The sequence below is a fragment of the Pantherophis guttatus genome, chromosome 5, assembly GCF_059756535.1.
Source record: "Pantherophis guttatus breed Tessera chromosome 5, ASM5975653v1, whole genome shotgun sequence".
Taxonomy (NCBI): domain Eukaryota; kingdom Metazoa; phylum Chordata; class Lepidosauria; order Squamata; family Colubridae; genus Pantherophis; species Pantherophis guttatus.
The window spans coordinates 82,725,168-82,745,587 of NC_142067.1; the positions used below are offsets into that span (position 1 = coordinate 82,725,168).

The window sequence follows — 20,420 nt, forward strand, 5'->3', positions numbered from 1 at the left end:
TATTAAGCACACATATTTACTTAATCTACACAGAGGAGATCTATACGGAGTAGATAAAATTTCAGTTTCGCATTAGTGAAAAATTTCTACAAAATGTTCCTGAAAAGCAAAAACCAAGAGTGCCTATTTAGTCAGCATTTTTCATGGGTATGGGTTGCAATAATAAAGCAGCGTTCAGCACAAGCTAAAGTTCTGCATCACTTTTCACAGTTATTTCCATCTATGGTCTGAAGAGGTAGATTTTCTGTAACACCTGAGAATTGAACTGCAACAAAACCAGGTGTAAGAAAAGAATGGAATAGAAAGATACAGCCCTAAAATGTGCATGTATATACTTATATTCCAAATAATTCTAGGGCTTAACTATTTACTAAGTATCTGAAGCCCAAGTTACACAACAGTAAAAATTGTGCATCCCCTATACTGATCACACTGGATGCAAATCAACTGCAGGTATAAAGTAGTGGACGGTATAAGCAATAGCTTTCAGTGTTTATAAGCACATGATTATCAATTTACACACAGCTAGCTGCCTATAATAAGCATGAGGTGTACAACTAAAGTACATTGAACAAATCAGCATAAAAATGGCAGTGCAGTATACCACTGTATGGCAATAGACAAGTAATGAGCTTGTCCTGTACTAGCCCTCTATTGTTCAATGCATGGAATGTCTTGAGACTTTAAACAAAACCTTCATTTAGACTGAAGAACAAGTTGGAGAAAAAATGCATGAGAGGTTTTTTGAAAAGCCATTATTTCAATAGCTTCATTTTATGCATCTATAATTGCAACTGGTTAAAAAACAACCCTACTCTTGCCTATAATTAGGTCAATTGTAGACATAGGTAAAACTAATCAAAATATAGTACCTATGAGGAAATATCTTTGCAGTTTTTACTTTCAACATGCATTGTTCCACTATCCAATTTCTCAACTGTTTTGCACTGTTTTACAAATTCAGAGTGTTTGCACTTCTAGCGGTACATTTGTTTGATGAAAGGTTCTCTAATGCCTCTTATGCTTATGACAGCATAATTGGGTATTTTCCAGTATACGTCAACTGCTTACCTTACAGAACTTGGAATTCATACAAAAGGAAATGCAAACACATTTTAAGAAACAAAATACAAGTGGCCAGTTTCCAATTCAGGATTTTTCAAGTCCACTATTAATATCAATTGATTTTGCTCAAAAGTACAAATATCCCAAAGATTTTCTTCAATTCGGTTTCAATTAGGATACTGTATAGGTAAAAAGGGTAATACATCAGTAAAGCCTTAAATTGAAATAATTTGCAACTAAACTGTAAGAGTATACAGGCAGATAAAGAGAGACGTTATCAATAATGTGCTTAAATAAGAAAAGCTTCAAGAAAGTGAATCCAAACTAGGTACCAGAATTTGGTATTTTTTTCATTTCTCCAAACAGAACAACTAGAAAGCTGATACATGTAGGCAGAGTTAACAGCAGCTTGTAATCTAGCAGCACTCTTTTGGTCCCTTTTTTCTTTTTCTTTTTCTTTTTTTTTTTTTTTTTAAAAAAAATCAGATTATGGGAGATACCTAAACTTGCAACTGACCTACATTCATAATTCTAACCACAGTACAAAAAATGTGGAGTCTTGTATGCTGTGCATTTATTAGCAACATAAATACCGAAGTGCCAAATTCCAAGTAACTTAGATATCAGAAGGCACTTCCGTTTATGTATATGTTTTGTCTAGTAAGACTTTTCATTTTACAAAGTAATGGTTGAAACCAGAATGTTTTCCTGTATTTTGGATTAAATTATATAATTTATACACTATCGTGGACAGACTAGTTTTTATAAGAATGTGTATCCTGTGAAATATAGACTTTAGGATTTCCCGTACTGAGTGTGGTTCATTGCAATCCTTCTTAAGTGATGATGCATTTATATATGTTCACTATTTCACACTAATTAGGCATCAAACAGAATGAAAGAATTCCCAGCAAACCCTGCCCCCATAGATTATATATTTTAATCTAGCAACCACTAACCAAAATCTTGTTGCATTTAATAAGCTGCAACTATGACAGCAGTTTTTATATTATAGCTCATTTTTTAAAAAATCATTGCAACAACAGTAGTGCATTCAAAATACATCCAGATTTAAGTTAGTGGTTATTTAGATAAATTATCAATAGTTTGCTTTCTGCCTTAATTCCTTCAATATAACAGAAAGGGCAACAGTTATTTAATTTATACTGACTATCAGACAATCCTGAGAAATATGAATTGTACACCCTGTTTTTCCAGTTGGCAGCTACACTAAACCCTGTAAGATTTTTCAGCTTTTTCGTATCAGAATGGATAGTCACAGACCAAATTGTATTTTACTGGACTGCTTGGTAATCTCACCTCAGCTTTAACTTTTAATTTACTACACAGATTTATGCTCAAACACTGATCAAAGTTGCTCCCTTAACATGATGACAAAACTTTACATGGGTCTTAGATGATATAGTAATGTATTACTGGATAAGAAGAAAAACACTGCATGCATCCTTAATGGGGTTCTTTTGTAAAAAAAAAAAAAAATGCAAATGTGCAATACAGTTGTGGATTCTTTTTATAGATATGCTATTCAATAGCTGCTATGCAGCTTCCTGTACCAGGCAAATTCTATTCTGTTCTAAGAAAATACAGATATGGTAGAAAAAGTAAGAAAATTTTCACCACAAAACTAATAGTTACCACCACCAGTTAAAGTTATACACAAAATATATCTCTTAATACAGTGTTTACATTTTAGTCAACAAAATCTGTGGGAATGGAAACCAAACTGACAGTTTTTTCATAGCTTTCATTTGCCACTCTTGCTTCGATATCTGGTTGGATTCCTTCTTGTTCTTTATTAATAGAAATCTCCAGCTTCTCATGAGAGTTGAGCGTGCATGATTGCAATACAGGCACAGCTAGATCCGCATTTGCTTCTCTTGAAGAAACCTGTTCTTTAAGAATTTCCACCTTCTCATTTAACTCATTTCTTTCTGTTTGAAGAGCTCTACATAGCTTTTCCAAACGCTCCAGTTTTGTTTGGAAACCTTTGTATTCTTTGTCCTTAACTGTCTTCTGTAATAAATAAGATAGCATAGAGGATTCAGATGAATTTTACCCAATGTATTTCAAAACTCTTAAAACAGCCAATGAGAAAACTCAAAACCTTTTTGTGATCACTCTTTTTTACTGGCCAGTTACGGCTTGAGAATCTGTAATGTAAGGGGACCACAATTCCAATTCCCTTTTCTTGGTGTATTCAAATTCTATTTTCCCATGTAAAAGTCTCCTTCTCTAATCTGAAGAGTCTATTGCAACCCCCACTCACTAGATGGTTTAAATAAAAGTGATATACAACTTATTTTATACAAACAAGAACACTTCGTGTTTTTTCTGATGATTGAAAACATTCAGATACAAACCAAATACATTTTTATTATGAAGATGGTGACATCTTTTTATGGAACATAACATTACCAAAATTTCAGTTTAAAATATAAGCAAACCCTGTAAATCACATTATATTCTATGAAATACTGTTTGATAATTGAGTAACTTTTAAGTTTCATCTAGTTCTGAATATAAAATAAGAACCAAAAGTAGCATTTTGATTTTTAAGAATGGAAAATAATACTCACTTCTTCAGCCATTTGCAAGAGAGCCTTGTTGTTGTTTTCCCATTTTGTCCGCCACACTACTATTTCTTTTTCCAGTTTTTTTATTTTTTTGGTCATCTGAAATAAATTAATTACACTGATTTGTAACTAATTGCTGGAAATTAACATTTTAATCTACTGTTTGTCAGATTGCCCAGTCTCTTGAGATTAAATCTCATTATTTTAAGAAGATTAGTTGCATTTCTTTCACAAGATTCAAAACAAAATATATAATCATTTTACAAACAAAAATAAATGGTCTGAGATCCCAGATAATTTCAAGCAAATGTTAAGATAATTGTGTGATAAAATTGGCAAATTATCACAAAAAAAAATTGGACTGAGAAAATTAATCAAAGATTGTGATAATCGGGTGAATGATTGCAAATTGCACATAAATGGCAAAAAACAGAACAAGTAGATGAATTTGTATACTTTGATAATTTTTTTTTACTAAAAATGGGAAAGAAAATAAGATGTACAATTTAGATAAAAAGGTGGTGGGTAGAATGTTTCTGTTTCAAGAAATGAATATTTATTGAAATAATTAAAAATAGCTGTGATGAATAGCTGGACGCTTCCCTAGATCTCTCTCCAGATGTCAGTTCAGAGGAAGATGAAGCAGTTCCAGCATATCTGGAGGGGAGTTGGTTAAAGGCTCCAAGCAGCCATTCGACAGGGATTTGGCTCAAGCACAGCTGCAAGCAGGACAGCCGAGGCTTCAGGTGGAGAAAACATGCAACTGCAGCAGGTCAGTGATGAGGAAGAGGGCGAGGCCTTCTGCCCTGATCCAAGAACACGTAGGGCAGAGAAAAGGCAGGAGAAGGTCAACCACATTACTCATGAGGAGAAACCCTTGCCCTTTTTGATGCGCTGCACCAGAAGTTGGCTATTTAGCACAACAGACAGATGGAAGTGATGCTGGGAACATGTTCATTTCCTAGCTGTGTGTTTTCTGCTTGTTGTGATTCTTGCCTTGCTTTGGATTGACACCGTGACTTGAATTGTGCCTTGCAAACCCTCTTGTATTGTGGATTTAATTTTACTTTGTGTGTTTCCTTTGAGATTGGGAAACTTGCAAGTGCCTTGTGGACTCACTGGCAACTGCTCTGTGGACTAGCATTGGCCTGCTTGTGGCTGGACTTAATTGAGACAGTTCTGGGTTTTTGGTGAAGGGAGTTACTGGGAAATATTAATAAACCCACTAAACCAGAGTTATGTGTGTGTTTGAGTGGGACAGCACAATAACTTGATATTGTACTGTATTGAAGATTATGCTTCTGTATATGCTCTATGGAACTGAATGTTAGGCATGTCAATAAAGATATAAAAATAATGCATGGAAACTAAGTACTTCAATATGTGTGATAAAACAAGAAGTAATGAAAGTCTTCAATGAATGGGTGCTGAATGAATGTGAATTTAATGGGAAAGTGAATGGCCATCACGTTTAGGGAAAATGCAGGAGACTGAACAGGAATGAAATGTATAAAGTTAAAATGAGTGGAATGAGAGAAGGAATGATAAAATGAATGATAGAATGGGAAAAGATCTCAAAAACAGGTGAGATGTTTAAACTCAAGGCAATGCATGAAGCAGTGTTCGGATAAGGTGGAAGCAAACATAATTTCCAAGGAGAGAAGATTCAGCTGGATATATCTGCCATTCGCTGAAGTAAACTCCACTAAGTTCAGAGAGGTTTATTTATTCATTAATACATAGACAAATCATAAACATAAATTTTTCTTGTGGCAAATAGGTAAGAAAATAAAGTACCTTTTCCATTTCTTGTCTGAAAGTTGTGAAAAGTTCATTACTCTTTGCCATAGTTGTCTGGAATTCCTCAAATTTATCCATGTAAAGAGAAAGCTAAAAGTAACAATGTTTAAATCTAATTTAGAGGCATAATTTAAAATTATTTAAATAATAATTACACTAGTTACTCATTACAGATATCATGTAAAAAGTACCAAAAAATAATAATTAAAGGCTGATTTGGTCTTATGTGAAGACTTACATTGTCTAGATTGATTTAAACACCCAGTTAGCTTTCAAAAGATAAAAGCTGAGGTACAAGTTTCTACAATAACATTACATCAAAATAACAACGCTCAAAACACTGGTATTATGAAACACATTTCCATCCTTAGTTCCAAGAGAACTAAGTGTTAACAAAAAAGATGAAGACATGAATAATTTTTAGGGGCATTTAGACTTTAGCTGAACAATAAAAGAACAAAGACTAATCAATGTGGACTTTTAAGGAAGGTTTAAAACGTGTGGGTTTATCACATGATTTTTAGAAGTTCATCTGATATAGTATTTAACTAAAAAGAATTCTACATAGCAGCATGAATAAAATAGAGCTACCGTGTGAAAAATAATTGCCGTCACATCAAGACAAATTGGCATAAATTTGAAAGGCATTACAATATAATTGTTATTGCATATTTTGAATAAAAGTTGTGTATTTATGCTCATTATAAAAAAGTTCTTCTCAATCTGGTTTGTCTACAAAATCAGCCAGTAAATATATATATTTTAAATGGACTAGGCCTGCAACAACTTGAATTACCTTGGAGGTAAGATTACCCATATAGATTTCAGGGTTACAGAAGCAATTTCCAGTTAATGTAGCCTCAAACTATAGCCAATGGGTGACTAATATCTGGTGACTGATACTGAGGCTTAGTTCTTTGGGAAAGAATTGCCTAATTATTGTATTCCTTTCCCAAAGAATTGTTTTAGGCTTCCAATCTGATTTAATCATTTCAATTTTTAAGAAACTTCTCCAACTTCATTTAATAGATTAATAGCTAAGCTACTAATCACAATTTAAATTGGTTACCTGCTGTTTTAATTGGGCTTCTTGCTGCTTCATTTGTTCACATTTGTGTCTAGATTCGGTAGCTTCTTTTAACAGCTGAGGACAAAGAAAATATTTTCTGTCTAGAACACCTTAAGATCAGATTATACTTCTGATATTTACACACCTATGTAAAATTGTACCTGTAGCTTGGAAAATGCAACAGGTCAACAGGCATAGAGCTGCATACATAAAATATATTATACATTGTATTATTACAAAGTTAACAATGCTCAATGTGCTGCATACAATTTAGGAACCCATTAATCTTCATAGCCTACTGACAATACAATCAAAACCCAAACAGATTTGCAGCTTGTTCTAATAACAAAAAAAGTCTAAACATATTGTTAACAACTTACTAAATAATTCTTTCATTTTAAGCTTTTTTAAAAACACTTACAAAATCTTTCTCCCTCTGATGTTTTTCCTCAGCTTCTTTTATAAGCTGTGTAGTCTGCTGAAGCTTGGCATCCACCAGTTGTTGTTGCAGTTCTTTATGCTTGAAGACTTTATCCATGTGCTAGAGAAAAGCATAACTGCAATCAAACTAAAAACCATTTTTTTAATGTCGAGTAAATGCTTCACAAGCTAGTTTTCTTTTGTGTGTCCCCTCCTTCAATCATGGTAAATTCTTGAATCTTCTTGAATTAACTAACATGTTCTTCATTATTTATAATGAACCATGCTCAATTGGAAAACATATAATAAGTGATTTGGATGCTACACCAGACTTGGAAAGGCATAAACTAACATCAATAAGCATGGATGCTGAATGGATGTTAGGCCAATTCTTCACCTAATCTATCTCTGTAGCAGAGGTGGTATTCAGCAGGTTCTGACCAGTTCTGGAGAACTGGTAGTGGAAATTTTGAGTGGAGAACCGGTAAATACCACCTCTGACTGGCCCCGCCCCCATCTATTCTCTGCCTCCTGAGTCCCAGCTGATCGGGAGGAAATGGGGATTTTGCAGTAACCTTCCCCTGGAATGGGGAAGGAATGGAAATTTTACAGTATCCTTCCCCTGCCACGCCCACCAAGCCACGCCTTGCCCACCAAGCCACGCCCACAGAACCGGTAGTAAAAAATTTTTGAATCCCATCACTGCCCTGTAGATGCTTATTCTCTAAACCTGTTCCTTAGCATTGGGGAGATATCTTTTGAGGTTTTATTGTGGGTATTTTAGCGTAATGAAATATTATTAGAATGCTTTACTTACTTCTTCTCGAAGTGCATACTGTTCCACAAGTTTCTTCAGCTTTTCCCCAAGTTCAATATTTTCTTGGCGGAGTTTTGCATTGTGTACACCATGCTGTTCTAGCTGTGCCTGAATTTCATTTAATGTAATCTGGAAATGTACTGTTGCTTCTTTACGTCTCTCTTCCTCTTCACGGGCTTGTTGCATATTTTCTTCCTTTTGCCCAAAGAGATTAAAATCCACTTGTAAACATGTTCTTTTAGATTTTGGCCAACAGCAAAAAAATGTAACCCAGCTTCATCTTAACATCTCAAAATATTAGGATTATACTGGTTTTCAAATTCTTTCATCACTTCATCTGACAAATATGTATGAAGACTGGTTTGTTTTCAGAACCAATACATTAAAATGAGGCATCGTTTTTATAAGGCTTCCAAATTACAAATATGGTAACAGTGAACTTGAACTTGGAAAAGAAAGCTGATTATAAGTAACTTCATTTCAAATTAGAATTGTTTCTGATGAAAGTCAGCAGAGAAATCTGAAGCTGACCATGTCTTTCAGAGCTGGCTGTTGCTAGGCAATGAGGGACCAACTGTTTCTAACTTGAAGTCAATTTGTTGAACACTGTGCCCTACAGAAGACATGTTCCCGATATGAACCAGACAAACATGAAAAAAAATCTAGTCAATTAGTTGTTATAAGTCCACATAATAGTACAGTATCACTTTTAAAGTATCATATAGGCCCAGTACTCTTCATAACATCTTCATGAATGATTTAAAATTGTAATTGTAAGGGATCCATAAAATTTGCAGATAACACCAAGCTGGCAGGAGTAGCCAACATCCTAGAACAGGGGTGTCAAACTCACGTTGTCACGACAACGTCACATGACTTATCAGGACTTTTTTCCCCTTTGCTAAACCAGGTGTGGCCAGCGCGTGATGCATCCAAGCCATGAGTGATAGCCCTGCCCTAGAAGAGAGGTTCAAGATCCAGAAGATTTTGACAGACTTGAACACTGAACCCTATCTAACAAAATGAAATTCAATGGTGAGAAAGATACGGTTTTACACTTAGGCAAGAAAAACCAAATGCACAGGGATAGAATCGGTGGTTAACTGGCTCAACAGCAGTAACTGCAAGAGGGATCTAGTAGTCCTGGACAACCACTTAAATATGAGCCAACAGTGTGCTGCAGCTGCCAAAAAAAGCCAATGCAGTCCTAGGCTGCATTAAGAGAGGGATAGAATCAAGATCACATTAAGTGTTAATTCCACTTTATAATGCCTTGGAAAGATGCTGAACTCTAGAAAGAGTGCCAAGAAGAGCAACAAAGATGATTAAGGGTCTGGAAGCTAAAACAAAGGATGAATGGTTGCAGTAATTGGGTATGCCTAGTCTAGTGAAAATGAGTAGGGGTCACATGATAGCAGTGTTTCAATATGAGGGGCTGCCACAAAGAAGATGGGGTCAACCTAGTTTCCAAAGCACCTGAAGACAGGACAAGAAGCCATGGACAGAAACTAATGAAGGAGAGAAGCAACCTAGAACGAAGGAGAAACTTCCTGACAGTGAGAACAATTAACCAGTGGAATGGTTTGCCTCTAGAAACTGTAGGTGTTCCATCACTGAAGATTTTTAAGAAGAGATTGGATAGTCAGTTGTCTGAAAATAGCCTCTCCTGCTTGGGTGGGGTGGGGAGTTGGATTGGAGGACCTTCCAACTCTTAATATTCTGCTTTGTTATTCTTTCTATGATCTTGTGTATTCATTCCATCACGCCCAAAGAAAGTCCGGAATGGTATAAAATCTCTTAACATTGGTAGAGGTTTGGACAGAAAACCACATAGGTCCAATCCAATCATATTATTCTATGTTCTATTCTATGCTCTAATTATTATATAATAGAAGATCAAAATCAGATTCTTATTTCAGCAACAGTGAAATAGATCTATTAGAAAGTTAAATTTCCAGAGAAGATAAGAACAGAACTTGTGTTTTTTAAATAAAGACTTCCTCACTTCGGAATAATTTTTAACCAAGAGAACAGCAAATAAAGCAATTTGATTAACTTAGTACACTAAATGAACACAATTAAGGTGATTGATAAATCAATGATTGTATGATTCATATAAAACAAGTCATGGCCTAATGTTATAAACCAAGAACCATTTTAATGAGATATAATTTGGGAAAAGATCAGTGATAGAAATGAAACTCCAAGAAAAGTAACAGAGTAATTTAGAGTAACAGGAAAAGAACCAACTTCTGTAAGTGATGGTTTATTATTAAACTATTTTCATATTTATAATAATTAGAAAAAAAGAACAAAGGTATCTCAATATTCATTTTTAAAATGTGAATTGAGGAGGAAATATTTATTCATAGGAATTGAAAGTATTTATTCATGGATATAATGCTTTTTCTAATTGCCTCATGATTGATTATATCAAATATTCAGTATCTTATTATTATGGTATCCCAATTCCTACAGTGACAATTTGCTAGCAAATAGAGGAAACCAGGATCAAGAAAGAACTTGGAATAGGCAGCTCTACATCTTTACCACTCTGAAAAGACACCTGACTAAAAGTATATTCCGAACAAACAGTAACAAACTTATCTAGGATGGTCATCCTCTTTCACTTAATCCCATTTTGTTACATTTTGTTATATAGCCAGGGTTTTTCTTTTTTGAAGAGAACTATTTGTTTCAGGTTTATTGATATATTACTGCAGAAAACTAACCTTGAGAGTCTTATTATGGCGTTGTAGTTCTCGACACAGAGATTCCAGTTTGCTACGTGCAAGAATTGCTTTGCTATGTTCACTTTGCAGGTGCACTTTCTCTTTTACAACCTGTGCTTGTTTTTTTTGCAGCATCTTCATTTGTCTCTGAACATTTCGGCTCTCCTCTAGCTAAATGAAAAAAAAAAAGAGAAAATACATATCTGAATTCAGTTGTGTTTAAAGAGAATATTTAACTTCTGGTATTCCAATTTGAGACCTAACGTGCATTTGAATTTGTTAGTTTTTTAACATGCAGTTTATCTATCCTTAGTCTGTAACCTAGCACGGAGGATGAAGCAAAATCAATTCATTCCATTAACTGAGTTCTTACTACAGATATCTTTATTATAATAACATTGGCGTCTTTTTCTATTTTCCCAAATAATAAGCTTTAATTACAGTTTTAAAATGTCACTTTTGTATATCAAGTATATTTTAAAAATATTTATAAAGGATTTTCTGCTAGGATACCAATGAAAAAAATCCGCTATGCATGCACATATATGTATAACAATAACAGAACAGTGGCACTGAGTTACTTTACTGGTTCAAGCAAAGATACTCCTTTATGCCAATGAATTTTATGAAGATACCTGTGCAGGAAGTAGCACATTTGTTAGAGTTTAGTTCACTTTTTAAATTATGAAGATATTAACTCACTTCAGCTCCATGCTTTGCTTCCAATCCTAGACCATACAATGATTGTCCTGTCACTCAGATACCAGGATCTTTTTCACCAGCTTCTACAGCTGACTTTTACCAGAGTCAAGAGAATCTCATTCACAGAAATGGTGTCATGAAAACTAAGTCACACTCTCTGTTCAGAGCTGGAAGTGTTTCTGTTAATCTGTTAGTCCCAAAGCTGCTTTTTCAAAAGGCAACTGGACTTTGTTTTTCCAAAAACAAAGTTGCCTTTTGAGATAGATAACAATATGCAAACAGAAATTAAATCCAGACAAGATAGTGCTACTGATAAGTAGGAAAGTAGATTCAGAGACTAAAGATCAACTTGTGTTTAATTAGACTATACTTGTCCTAGAAGAACATATGTGCAGTTTAGTGAATGTTCTTTGATGTTCAGCTGGCAGTAGTGAGCAGCTTTTTTTTTTTTTGCACAATTAAGGCTAATGTGCCACCTGCCAATCTTGTTTTGATGACTGCAATAAGTTGTCAAAGAAGCTGAAAAATGTCCATAAGTTGCAACTGGGGCAAAATGCAACTGTTGCCTGCTAACAGAGTCCAAATACCAAGTACACGTTACATGTACTGAAAGATGCACTAGTTAATGATTGATTGACACCACTGAAGATGTTGCTATGACCCTTTAAAACCTTAAGTATCTGAGGACCTGACAACCTGAGGGGCTACACTTCCTTGTTCCAATATTTGAGGGGCTGCCGCAAAGAAGAGTGGGCCGACCTATTTTCCAAAGCACCAGAAGGCAAAGCAAGACAACAATGGATAGAAAGTAATCAAGAAGAGAAGTAACCTAGAATTAAGGAGAATTTTTCTAACTGTGAGAATAATTAACCAATGGAATGGATTACCTTCAGAAGTTGTGGGTGCTCCATCACTGGAAGCTTTAAGAAGAGACTGGCAGCCACTTGTCTAGAATGGTATAGGGCAGTGTTGGCAAACCTTTTCAGCACTAAAAAGGGGAACGTGTGCGTGCCAGAAACAGGAAGAGCAGGTGATCTTCCATTTGCGCCAGCCATCTGGTCTTCCAGTTTCTGGCATGCATGTGTGCATGAAGACCAGCTGTCCGGTGCGCATGAGCTGGCTCTGCCTAACCTTTCAGGGATCCTCACGTCTCCCTGCCTGACCCCTGGTCCCCGTCAGGGTGGCAGGACATCCCAACAATCCGGTTATGCAGCCCCAGAAAGGGAAAGAATTGGGCGGGGAATGCCACCTCCTTCCGCTGGAAAGCCGGAACCCCTTCCTGGCCTTGGAGGTAAAGGTCGTTGGTGTTCCTGGGACTCGGGTTGGGGGGCCAGCAGGCAGGAGAGCTTTGCCCCAACTCTGGCATCTCCATGCGTGAGGAGTTGCGCTCTCCATCCGGCACTCCTGGGGCAGCTCGCCTCCCCAACGGCAGCTCCTCCTTCTTTTCCTCCTGGCTGCTCCAGCATCCTGGCCAGAAGTGGCAGCGTGAGAAACGCTGCTTCCGTGCTGGCCAGGTGCTCTGGACCGCGGATGTGCATTGGTGCTGCAGGCTGGGGCAGCGCAAGAAGCCCGCTTGGGCAGGGAGGAGGGAAGCCCCGGCCCGCACATCCTGGCTGGCAGCTCTGCTCCACTTGTTCTTCCGTGTTCCAGTGCACCAGCCACCTGGTTTTCAGCACACCAACAACCAGGTCTTCACGCTCCCGCGCACATGAAGATCAGCTGGTGTGTGCTGGAACCTGGAAGAGCAATGGGCGACGGCTCACGTGCCCAGAGAGATGGCTCTGTGAGCCACTTCCGGCACGCATGCCATAGGTTCGCCATCATGGGTATAGGGTCTTCTGCTTGAGCAGGGGGTTGGACTAGAAGACCTCCAATTCACTTATTCTGTTTCCTGGTTTTTTAGATTACAGTATAATGTAATCTATTTAGATTATATAAAGACCTAGAGAAAATCATTTTTCAAAAGACCAGGATAGGAAAGGAAAAATATTTTGTTAATTTCTTGGCCATTAAAGGAAGACACTGAGTACTAAAGATATATGATCTGCTATCTGATGCATTACATTAGACAATAAGACTTGATAACTGTTTTTAGTTTGTTATTTTTTCCTTCCAGATGACTAACTTTGGATTACTTAAAATATTAAATACTCTAAGTACCGTATTTTTCCGTGTATAATGATATTTTTTCTTAAAAATATTTACCAAAAAATGGAGGGGCGTCTTATACATGAGGAGCCAAACCGCAGTTGCGAAACTGCCGACACCTTATCTCTGCAAACTAGCCTCACGACCGAAACTTCCGATTGCAGAGACAAGCTAACAGGTTTCTTCCAATCATGAGCCTTATGTAACTGACATCAGCTGATGCTGCAGAGAGCATGTAGCAAGTGCCCAGATTCGATAGGGAGTGGTAATGTCGGAGCGTTCTGAGCCCATAAAAATGTCAGAAAACAAAACAAAAAAAAAAAATAAATACCATTACCGGTAAGCAAATGTCTTACTCTACCAATTAAATCCCTTCCATTTAATGTTTAAAATACTGATTTCTGAATTTTGGGTAAGAAAAGGGGAGGGGCGTCTTATAGACGGAAAAATATTGTAATCAAGATGTACTACACAAATTCCAGGAAATCTGTCCATAAGGTATATGCTTGAAAGATTTAATTTGCAGTTGCTTATATAAAGTCAAGCTTCCACAGAGTTATGTGGAGTTATGAGGGACTTGACAATATGACAATGGTTTGCTAATGCTTCATTGATTTCCCAGTCTAGTCTATAATCCTGGGTTTTCCTGGTGTCATCCCATTAAAATATTAGCTAGATTTAATCCTGCTTAGTTTTTCCAGGATCAGTCAAGGTTGATTATGCTATCCATGTTTATAATATTAAATCTAAAATATATTACCAGGTCAGCATATTTCTTGCAGAGTGCTGCTAGCTTTTCTTCTGGAGTAGCAAGTGTGTTTAAAGCTTGCATAAGTAACAATACTTCTTTTCCTATGGGCCAAGAAAATATCATAGTAGTGAGTAGCACAGTTAGAATATTGACAATAAAAAAATGTAAAATATGAGGAAATTTCAACCAAAGCAACATTTTCATACAAGACAAGGTGAGAATGGGCAACACAAACTTCTGAATAATCACAGTATAAATACTGATTTCCATATAAAAACAATTTTATCTACAAAGTTTAGGAATATAGAGATGCAGCTAGCAAAGCACTATATATTTAATTATCAAAATTGAATTTAATAAGGTTCAATAAAATACTTGAGTTTTAGGACATATAGCTATTAAGAACATAGGAGTTTTAAATATGTAATAAAAACAAACAATATGTTCAATGTTAAAAATCTATGTTTCAATGGCAATAAGTACCTAAAGTTTTTTCTTTGTTTTTTTCATTTTCTGAGTCTTGCTGGCCATCAGGTGGGTCAATACGGGTTTCTTCTCTCCCTGGAGTCTCCTCCCGCAACTCTTGGGTACAATATTCTTTCCCCACCAGCTTTCTGTTTTTGGAAATGTAATCTTCTACCTCCTGTGCATCTTCATTTTCTCTGCTGTCACAGTCAGTTTCTGCTTCCTGCAGCATTGTATTTTTAGTATGCTTGCTGTCCTCCAATTGATCCTAGTTGCCAATTCCAAACTCACAAATCTTTGATTTTTCCACAGTAATCAACTCGCACTGGGAAGAGAAATATACTCAGATTATTAAAGAAAAAAACGCATTGTTCTAAGCTTCTGAGGCCCCTAAAAGAATAGGCATGTTTCACCAGCAAACTGCGCATGTTTAAACGGGATACAGCACGGCGAGGATAAGCAGATGCTATGGGAACAATCACGCTCCTTGTTGATCCTAGGCCCTAGGACAATGCCGTGAACATACTTGGAGACAAGTCTCCTTAACTTCATTGCTTCAACGTTTAGAATTGTGCGGAAAGGGGAAAAAACAAACAGGCAGGAACTCCATCCGATTATGATCAAACCGCCTCCCCTTCCCGCTCTGAAGAGCTCCTGTGAGAAGCGACACGGTGGGGTAACGAGACCCTCCCGCTCAGCCAAACGCCGGGCTCTTGCCCAGGTACGGAGGTGGAGAAAGAAGAGACGGAATAAGGCTACCAAGAAAGCGTCTACTACAGATACCTCCTTCGCCAAGAACTCGAACTGTGAAACCGGAAGTTTAGCGAAGCGGATTAGAACGACGCCGCAGGAGGAACTTCCTGTCTCTTTCGCCCAAATACCCGGCTGTGGCTAAACACCCCCCCCCCCCACCGCAGGATGTGAACGCGGACGGGTTCGCGACCACCTATTCCCATCTCTGCGAAGAAAATGAGTGTCTAGGGTGGCGAGGGAACGCGGGAAACCGAAGTGACGGCACATTGTTATTTGCTCTTTGATTTAAAAGCCGCGAACTAACGTTTTCTCGCTACACTTTGCCCTACAATCACCACATTCGGTTGCTACTAATTGATTCTCCTGTGTCTCCTACAACGGAATCCAGTTGGGTTGAATTTCTAGCCCCGAAAATGTGTGTTATAACAAGCTGAAGGTTTTGCCTTAAAAGTTTAGATATTGCTGGCAGTTCTATAGGAATTATTGGGGGTTTGCATATTTACTCTGAAGAAAAGATGATTGAGGGATTCAGTCCTATGTTCAGCCCCATAAAAAGATTCAACGGGGAAGATGATCAATGTACCATTGCCAGGGAAAGTCCAGAAATAATGGATTGAAGATAGATACCTAGATCTGGTTAATTAAAAGAAAAAAAAAATTGAAACGAAAATATTACAAGACTGGGGCAGTATACCCCTGGAGATTGTGGGTTCTTCATTTCTGATAGTTTTAAAGAAAAAAAAAGCCACATCTCAAGGATGGGGTTTTTTTTCTGCACATTGCATAGTTGGACTAGATGACCCTAGATGATGACTAGATGGACTAAATTTTGTGTGTGTATATACACATTAAATTTCACTAAGATGTTCACTTACAGAATCTTAGAATATTTATTATATATTATAATATATATATATTTCAACATTATCATTTAGGGGTGAACTCATTTGTTGCCACATCTAACTGCCGGTTTAGACATTAATGGCTGAGTGTTGCATTATTTTGAGGAGACAGCACATTTACAGTGTTATACAAGCTGTACACTCACTACTATACATTGTAGCCAAGTGTCATTTCTTCAGTGTTGGCACATGAAAAGATATACTTAAATATTTACAAAATATGAGGGGGGTGTACTCACTTTGTGATATACTGTCTGTCTGTATATACATACATACATACATGCATACATCCCAAAATTTAATTTCGACTTTTTAAAATGGAAAAGTTGAGTGATAAAAAAAGGCTAAAGACAACAAATTGACTATATTTCTGATGAGTTTGTTGCCCTCCCCAAGCCTATGAATTTTATTCATGAATGATTATGGTTGCAACATGGTTGCAATATCACAATTTGTGCTGTAAATAATGGTCACATACAACAACTGTTCAAATAGAAGAGAATGTATGTAGCTCAGAGTTGCAGTGTGGAGTCTCTGCTGTTGAGCTTAGTTGGTTGCAAACCTTTCCTCACTCAACTAGGTAACTACTAGATAGCATAAGATTTACTCCCTATTTACATACAGTTATATATAGTATCTTGCCTCGTCAGTGTTGGTGGGGTATGGTTTCCTCCTTCCTAGCTCAATACCCTAATTAAAGAACTATCAATGAAGGACCTCCTCCCCCATCATTACAGGCAGGGTAAACTACCGGATATAAACAGGAAGCAAATCCCACACTTGCAGGACTCATGATGTTACATAGTCAAGTAGTGAAACATTTGCCACCAACCAAGCAACCTTGGAGAGTACCAAGGACTCTTAACAGCTGTCATTTGTTAACCATCATTAACAAAACAAGCACCACAATGGCTAATTTTTACATACAGATTTTCTTGGTTGGACTTTTCCCAACATTCTCCATGCACGAGATGTTTTGTAAGGGAACAAAATACAGCAATGCCACAGACAATAATATTCTCCCTCAAGGAATAGCAACCATCTTTAACTTTCTACCTTACCCTGCACCACTGAGTTAAAGAAAGCATGTCATTTATTTGTTCCTTCTGGATATTGTGGCCAAGGTCACCATTTACATTTAGTTTACCTATTGATAGAAAAGAGTGAATGAAAAAGTCAGTGTGGGTGTACTCCTTCAATTGTCAATTTTTTAGGTTGTTCTGCTCAGAGAAAAATGAATAGGAAAATGTCACTACTTTTTATTGCCCCTGTGGGCCCAGCTCTATTTGCCACCATGCCCAGAAGGGATGAGTCAGAAAAGAATTGTTGCTGCCTATTCTTGGTTGCTGGTTCTCCATCTCCAAAAGCAGAACTCAAAGACAACCACACAATGTAGAGATCTTAGGGAATTTTCTAACTAGGGTTCCTGCTCCCTGTTCTTTTACTAGCTCTTTTAGTGGCCAGAAGAAAGGAGAAGACTGCTGGAGTGTACACCTTGACAACTTCTTTTCCTTGACAAGCTGATTTTTCCTTCAAAATAAAAAAGCAAAAAGCAAACCTCTTCAAAATTGGTAAGCCCCAAGCAGCTGGTCATTTCAAGTAACAAACGCCTCTCCCCTCCTGTCTTTAAGAGGTCACACACAATTGACGCATCAGCTCTTGGTGATGCAGCAGTAGCAACCTGGATTTTGCACGAGGACAATACAGTGATCAAAAGTGGATGCGGCAGAATCGACAACATTTATAAATGAGAAGTTTCCAGCAGAGGGACTTAGAGCACCGAGTCGCCAAGGCGATTCGCGATTCGCGATTCGATGTCCCTCCACATGTTATTCTTCTCTTCCCGCTCACTGGAGAAAGAGCATGTTGAGCAGGTGCACATGGCTCCAGAGTTTCCAATCCTTTTTCTCCTGCGGATCTTTCCAGAAGGATGTGGCTGCAAGCCATCCCTGCTCCGGTGCGGCATTCTCCCAAGGAAACATAAAGACATTGCAAAAATATTCCCAAAACTGAAACTGAAGCACACCACCTGCAACTGGAGCCCTTCTCCCAAGCAAAGTGGGAAAGGAAACACAATATTTTACCTTTGAATAGTCTCGTACCAACCCGTAGGGCCGCCGCCGCCTCCTTTCCTTCAGACGACTCCGGCTCAGTAGCCTGTCTGGCCTCCGCGGCAGCACTGCCTTAAACACACGATGAGCCGGCTGTGCGCCCCGCCATAATGTGAAGATGGCATCCAAACAGGTCGGCCCGCACCGGAAGCCCTCCATGTCTCCCTGGGCTCAGCCAATCACTAGAAGCTTTTCTCTGCATCCGGGGTTTGCCTTTACTCCGATAAAGCACGACTATAGGAGTAGCTTGGAACTACAACTCCCAGTATTCATGAGGGAATCCGCGTAGGATTCTGCCCGGAGATCACAAATGGCTTTCGCTTTTCCTTCAAGTCGTGATCTCTTCCCAACGCTTCACGGGATTTGTAGTTTTTTGTCCGTATTTTTTTCTCGAGTGTGCGATGGCGGCGGCGGCTGGAAACCAATGTTTTCTACAAGGTGCCTTTGGCTTTTAAGGCGCGCTCTCAGAGAAGTGCAACACAATAGAGTAGGGTGAGTCTTCTTAAATTCGAGATTCTTTGTAATGCCGTCCTGGCCCTTAGGAGGCATGTAGCACAGACTAGTGTGTGAAGCACTTGTTTCCAAAAGATATTTCAGTTGTCTCACCACGTGAAAGAACAAGTGGACTTTATGAAACAATTACTCGTCCTATTCGCGGGCAGAGTTGGGATAGGCCGGTATTACATTATATGTATAACAGCAATGGAGCTTTTCCCAGCCCGCATCTCTCTTCCACAATATATGTATTGTTGGTTATTAACTTGGTTTTCCAAGTTAGGGGAATGATTCTTACCCTACATCCTGCCTGGTACACCCAGAAGCTCTTTCAAGGTGAAAAATCAATATTTACCCAATATCCTTCGTGGGAACGCGTTTTAATATTGTACAGTGGACTTAGTTGAAATACTGTATGTTTGCATCAAATAATGGTTATTATGCTACGTGTGAGCATGTAGCAATGTTTTCCAGTGTTGGAATGTTGGAAGAAACATCCTTCTGGGTTCTGCTCCAAGTGGGGAAACAGACACTGGAAACATGGAGACTGCTTGGAAAGATGGTTTAATGGTGGACAGGATCACATGGCTTGAGTTCCTGAACAGAAAAAGGGCAGATACAGTAAATCCTCGGGTTTTTATGCTCTCTCTGGCTCTGCATTTCTTGGGGCCCCGAAAGAGTATCCTGATTGGTTGTCAGACTCCCAGGGGGTGGGGGCCTTGCTGGCTGATGGTCACATGTGCTTCCCAGGTCACATGTGGTGAGTTTCTGCTGCTATTGTGTAGAGGGCTAATCCCATTTTTGGCAATTCCTACTATGGCTCTGCCTGAAGGAGGCAGATCTTTGTTATGTAGAATAGACTGGCCCAGGCCTTAATGGCCCATTGACAAAGGGTGGGGGGCAGGAAGGTGGGAGCTGCTTTGTCTGTAAAATATGCTTCTCATATTTCTCATCCAGGGAAATATAATATTCTGCCTTTTTCATATTTCCTAAAATATTTCACTCTTCCAGGAAAGGGGTGGGTGCTAACTTCCTACAGGAAGAAATATCCATCTGAGTTCAGTTCCAAGTGGGAAGAAAGACACTGGAAACATGGAGGCCATTTGGAAAGATATTGGTGGACAGGACCACATGGTTTGAGGTCCTGGGCGATCCAGCACATGGGTGAGAGAAAGACAGAGGGTTATACCCTCTTTTGGGCTTTGAAGTTGCTTCCTGTTCCTGTGAAAGAAATGTATTCCGATTGGTTGTCGGACTCCCATGGGACCATGCAGGGATAACTTTATAGGTTGTCTTGAGTCCCAGACTTGGTTGAATCTTGTTGGGTGATGTAATATTCCCAGGTGCCATCTGGTGGCACCTATTATGTCCTGAGGGCGAAGGTCTTTTGTAGATAAACTGGCTCAGCCTTTTGTCTTGTAGATAGGATGGCTCAGTGTTTCTGGGGCTATTAACAAAGGCAGGGGCTGCTTTCCAAAAGCATGTATCTTCTTTTCTCATCCAGGGAGGTATAATATTCTGCCTTTTTAATATTTCATTCTTCTAGGAGAAGGGTGGGTGCTAACTTTCTATACCAGTTAAGAGAAGCATTAACAA

General features: G+C 38.2%; 2 protein-coding genes across 9 annotated transcripts in view; one reads left to right on the forward strand and one right to left on the reverse strand.

Moving 5' to 3' along the window:
- On the reverse strand, nucleotides 1–19,181 carry TXLNG (taxilin gamma). 3 transcript variants are annotated; one of them, XM_034434708.3, is made up of 10 exons: nucleotides 18,303–19,181; nucleotides 14,582–14,888; nucleotides 14,108–14,199; nucleotides 10,498–10,668; nucleotides 7,766–7,960; nucleotides 6,950–7,069; nucleotides 6,529–6,603; nucleotides 5,457–5,549; nucleotides 3,663–3,758; nucleotides 1–3,099 (listed from the first exon to the last, which is right to left on the reverse strand). In XM_034434708.3, exons 2-10 carry the CDS (start codon nucleotides 14,793–14,795, stop codon nucleotides 2,776–2,778), a joined length of 1,380 nt encoding a protein of 459 aa, XP_034290599.1. In that variant the 5' UTR covers nucleotides 14,796–14,888; nucleotides 18,303–19,181; the 3' UTR covers nucleotides 1–2,775. The 3 variants fall into 3 exon arrangements, with proteins under 3 accessions (XP_034290599.1, XP_034290608.1, XP_087727552.1); XM_034434717.3 differs by lacking the exon at nucleotides 18,303–19,181 and adding an exon at nucleotides 15,347–15,598; XM_087871426.1 differs by lacking the exon at nucleotides 18,303–19,181 and having other exon boundaries at nucleotides 14,582–14,937.
- CTPS2 (CTP synthase 2) overlaps nucleotides 18,547–20,420 on the forward strand; it is a 191,447-nt gene continuing 189,573 nt past the window's right edge. For 2 of the 6 annotated variants that reach the window (XM_087871413.1, XM_087871415.1), the window contains exon 1: nucleotides 18,585–18,821. In XM_087871413.1, coding sequence (XP_087727539.1) covers nucleotides 18,640–18,821 — 182 coding nt within the window. In that variant the 5' untranslated portion in view covers nucleotides 18,585–18,639. Of the gene's footprint in view, nucleotides 18,822–19,835; nucleotides 19,989–20,420 lie in introns of all 6 variants that reach the window. The other 4 variants (XM_087871423.1, XM_087871414.1, XM_087871422.1 and 1 more) reach the window with 4 other exon arrangements.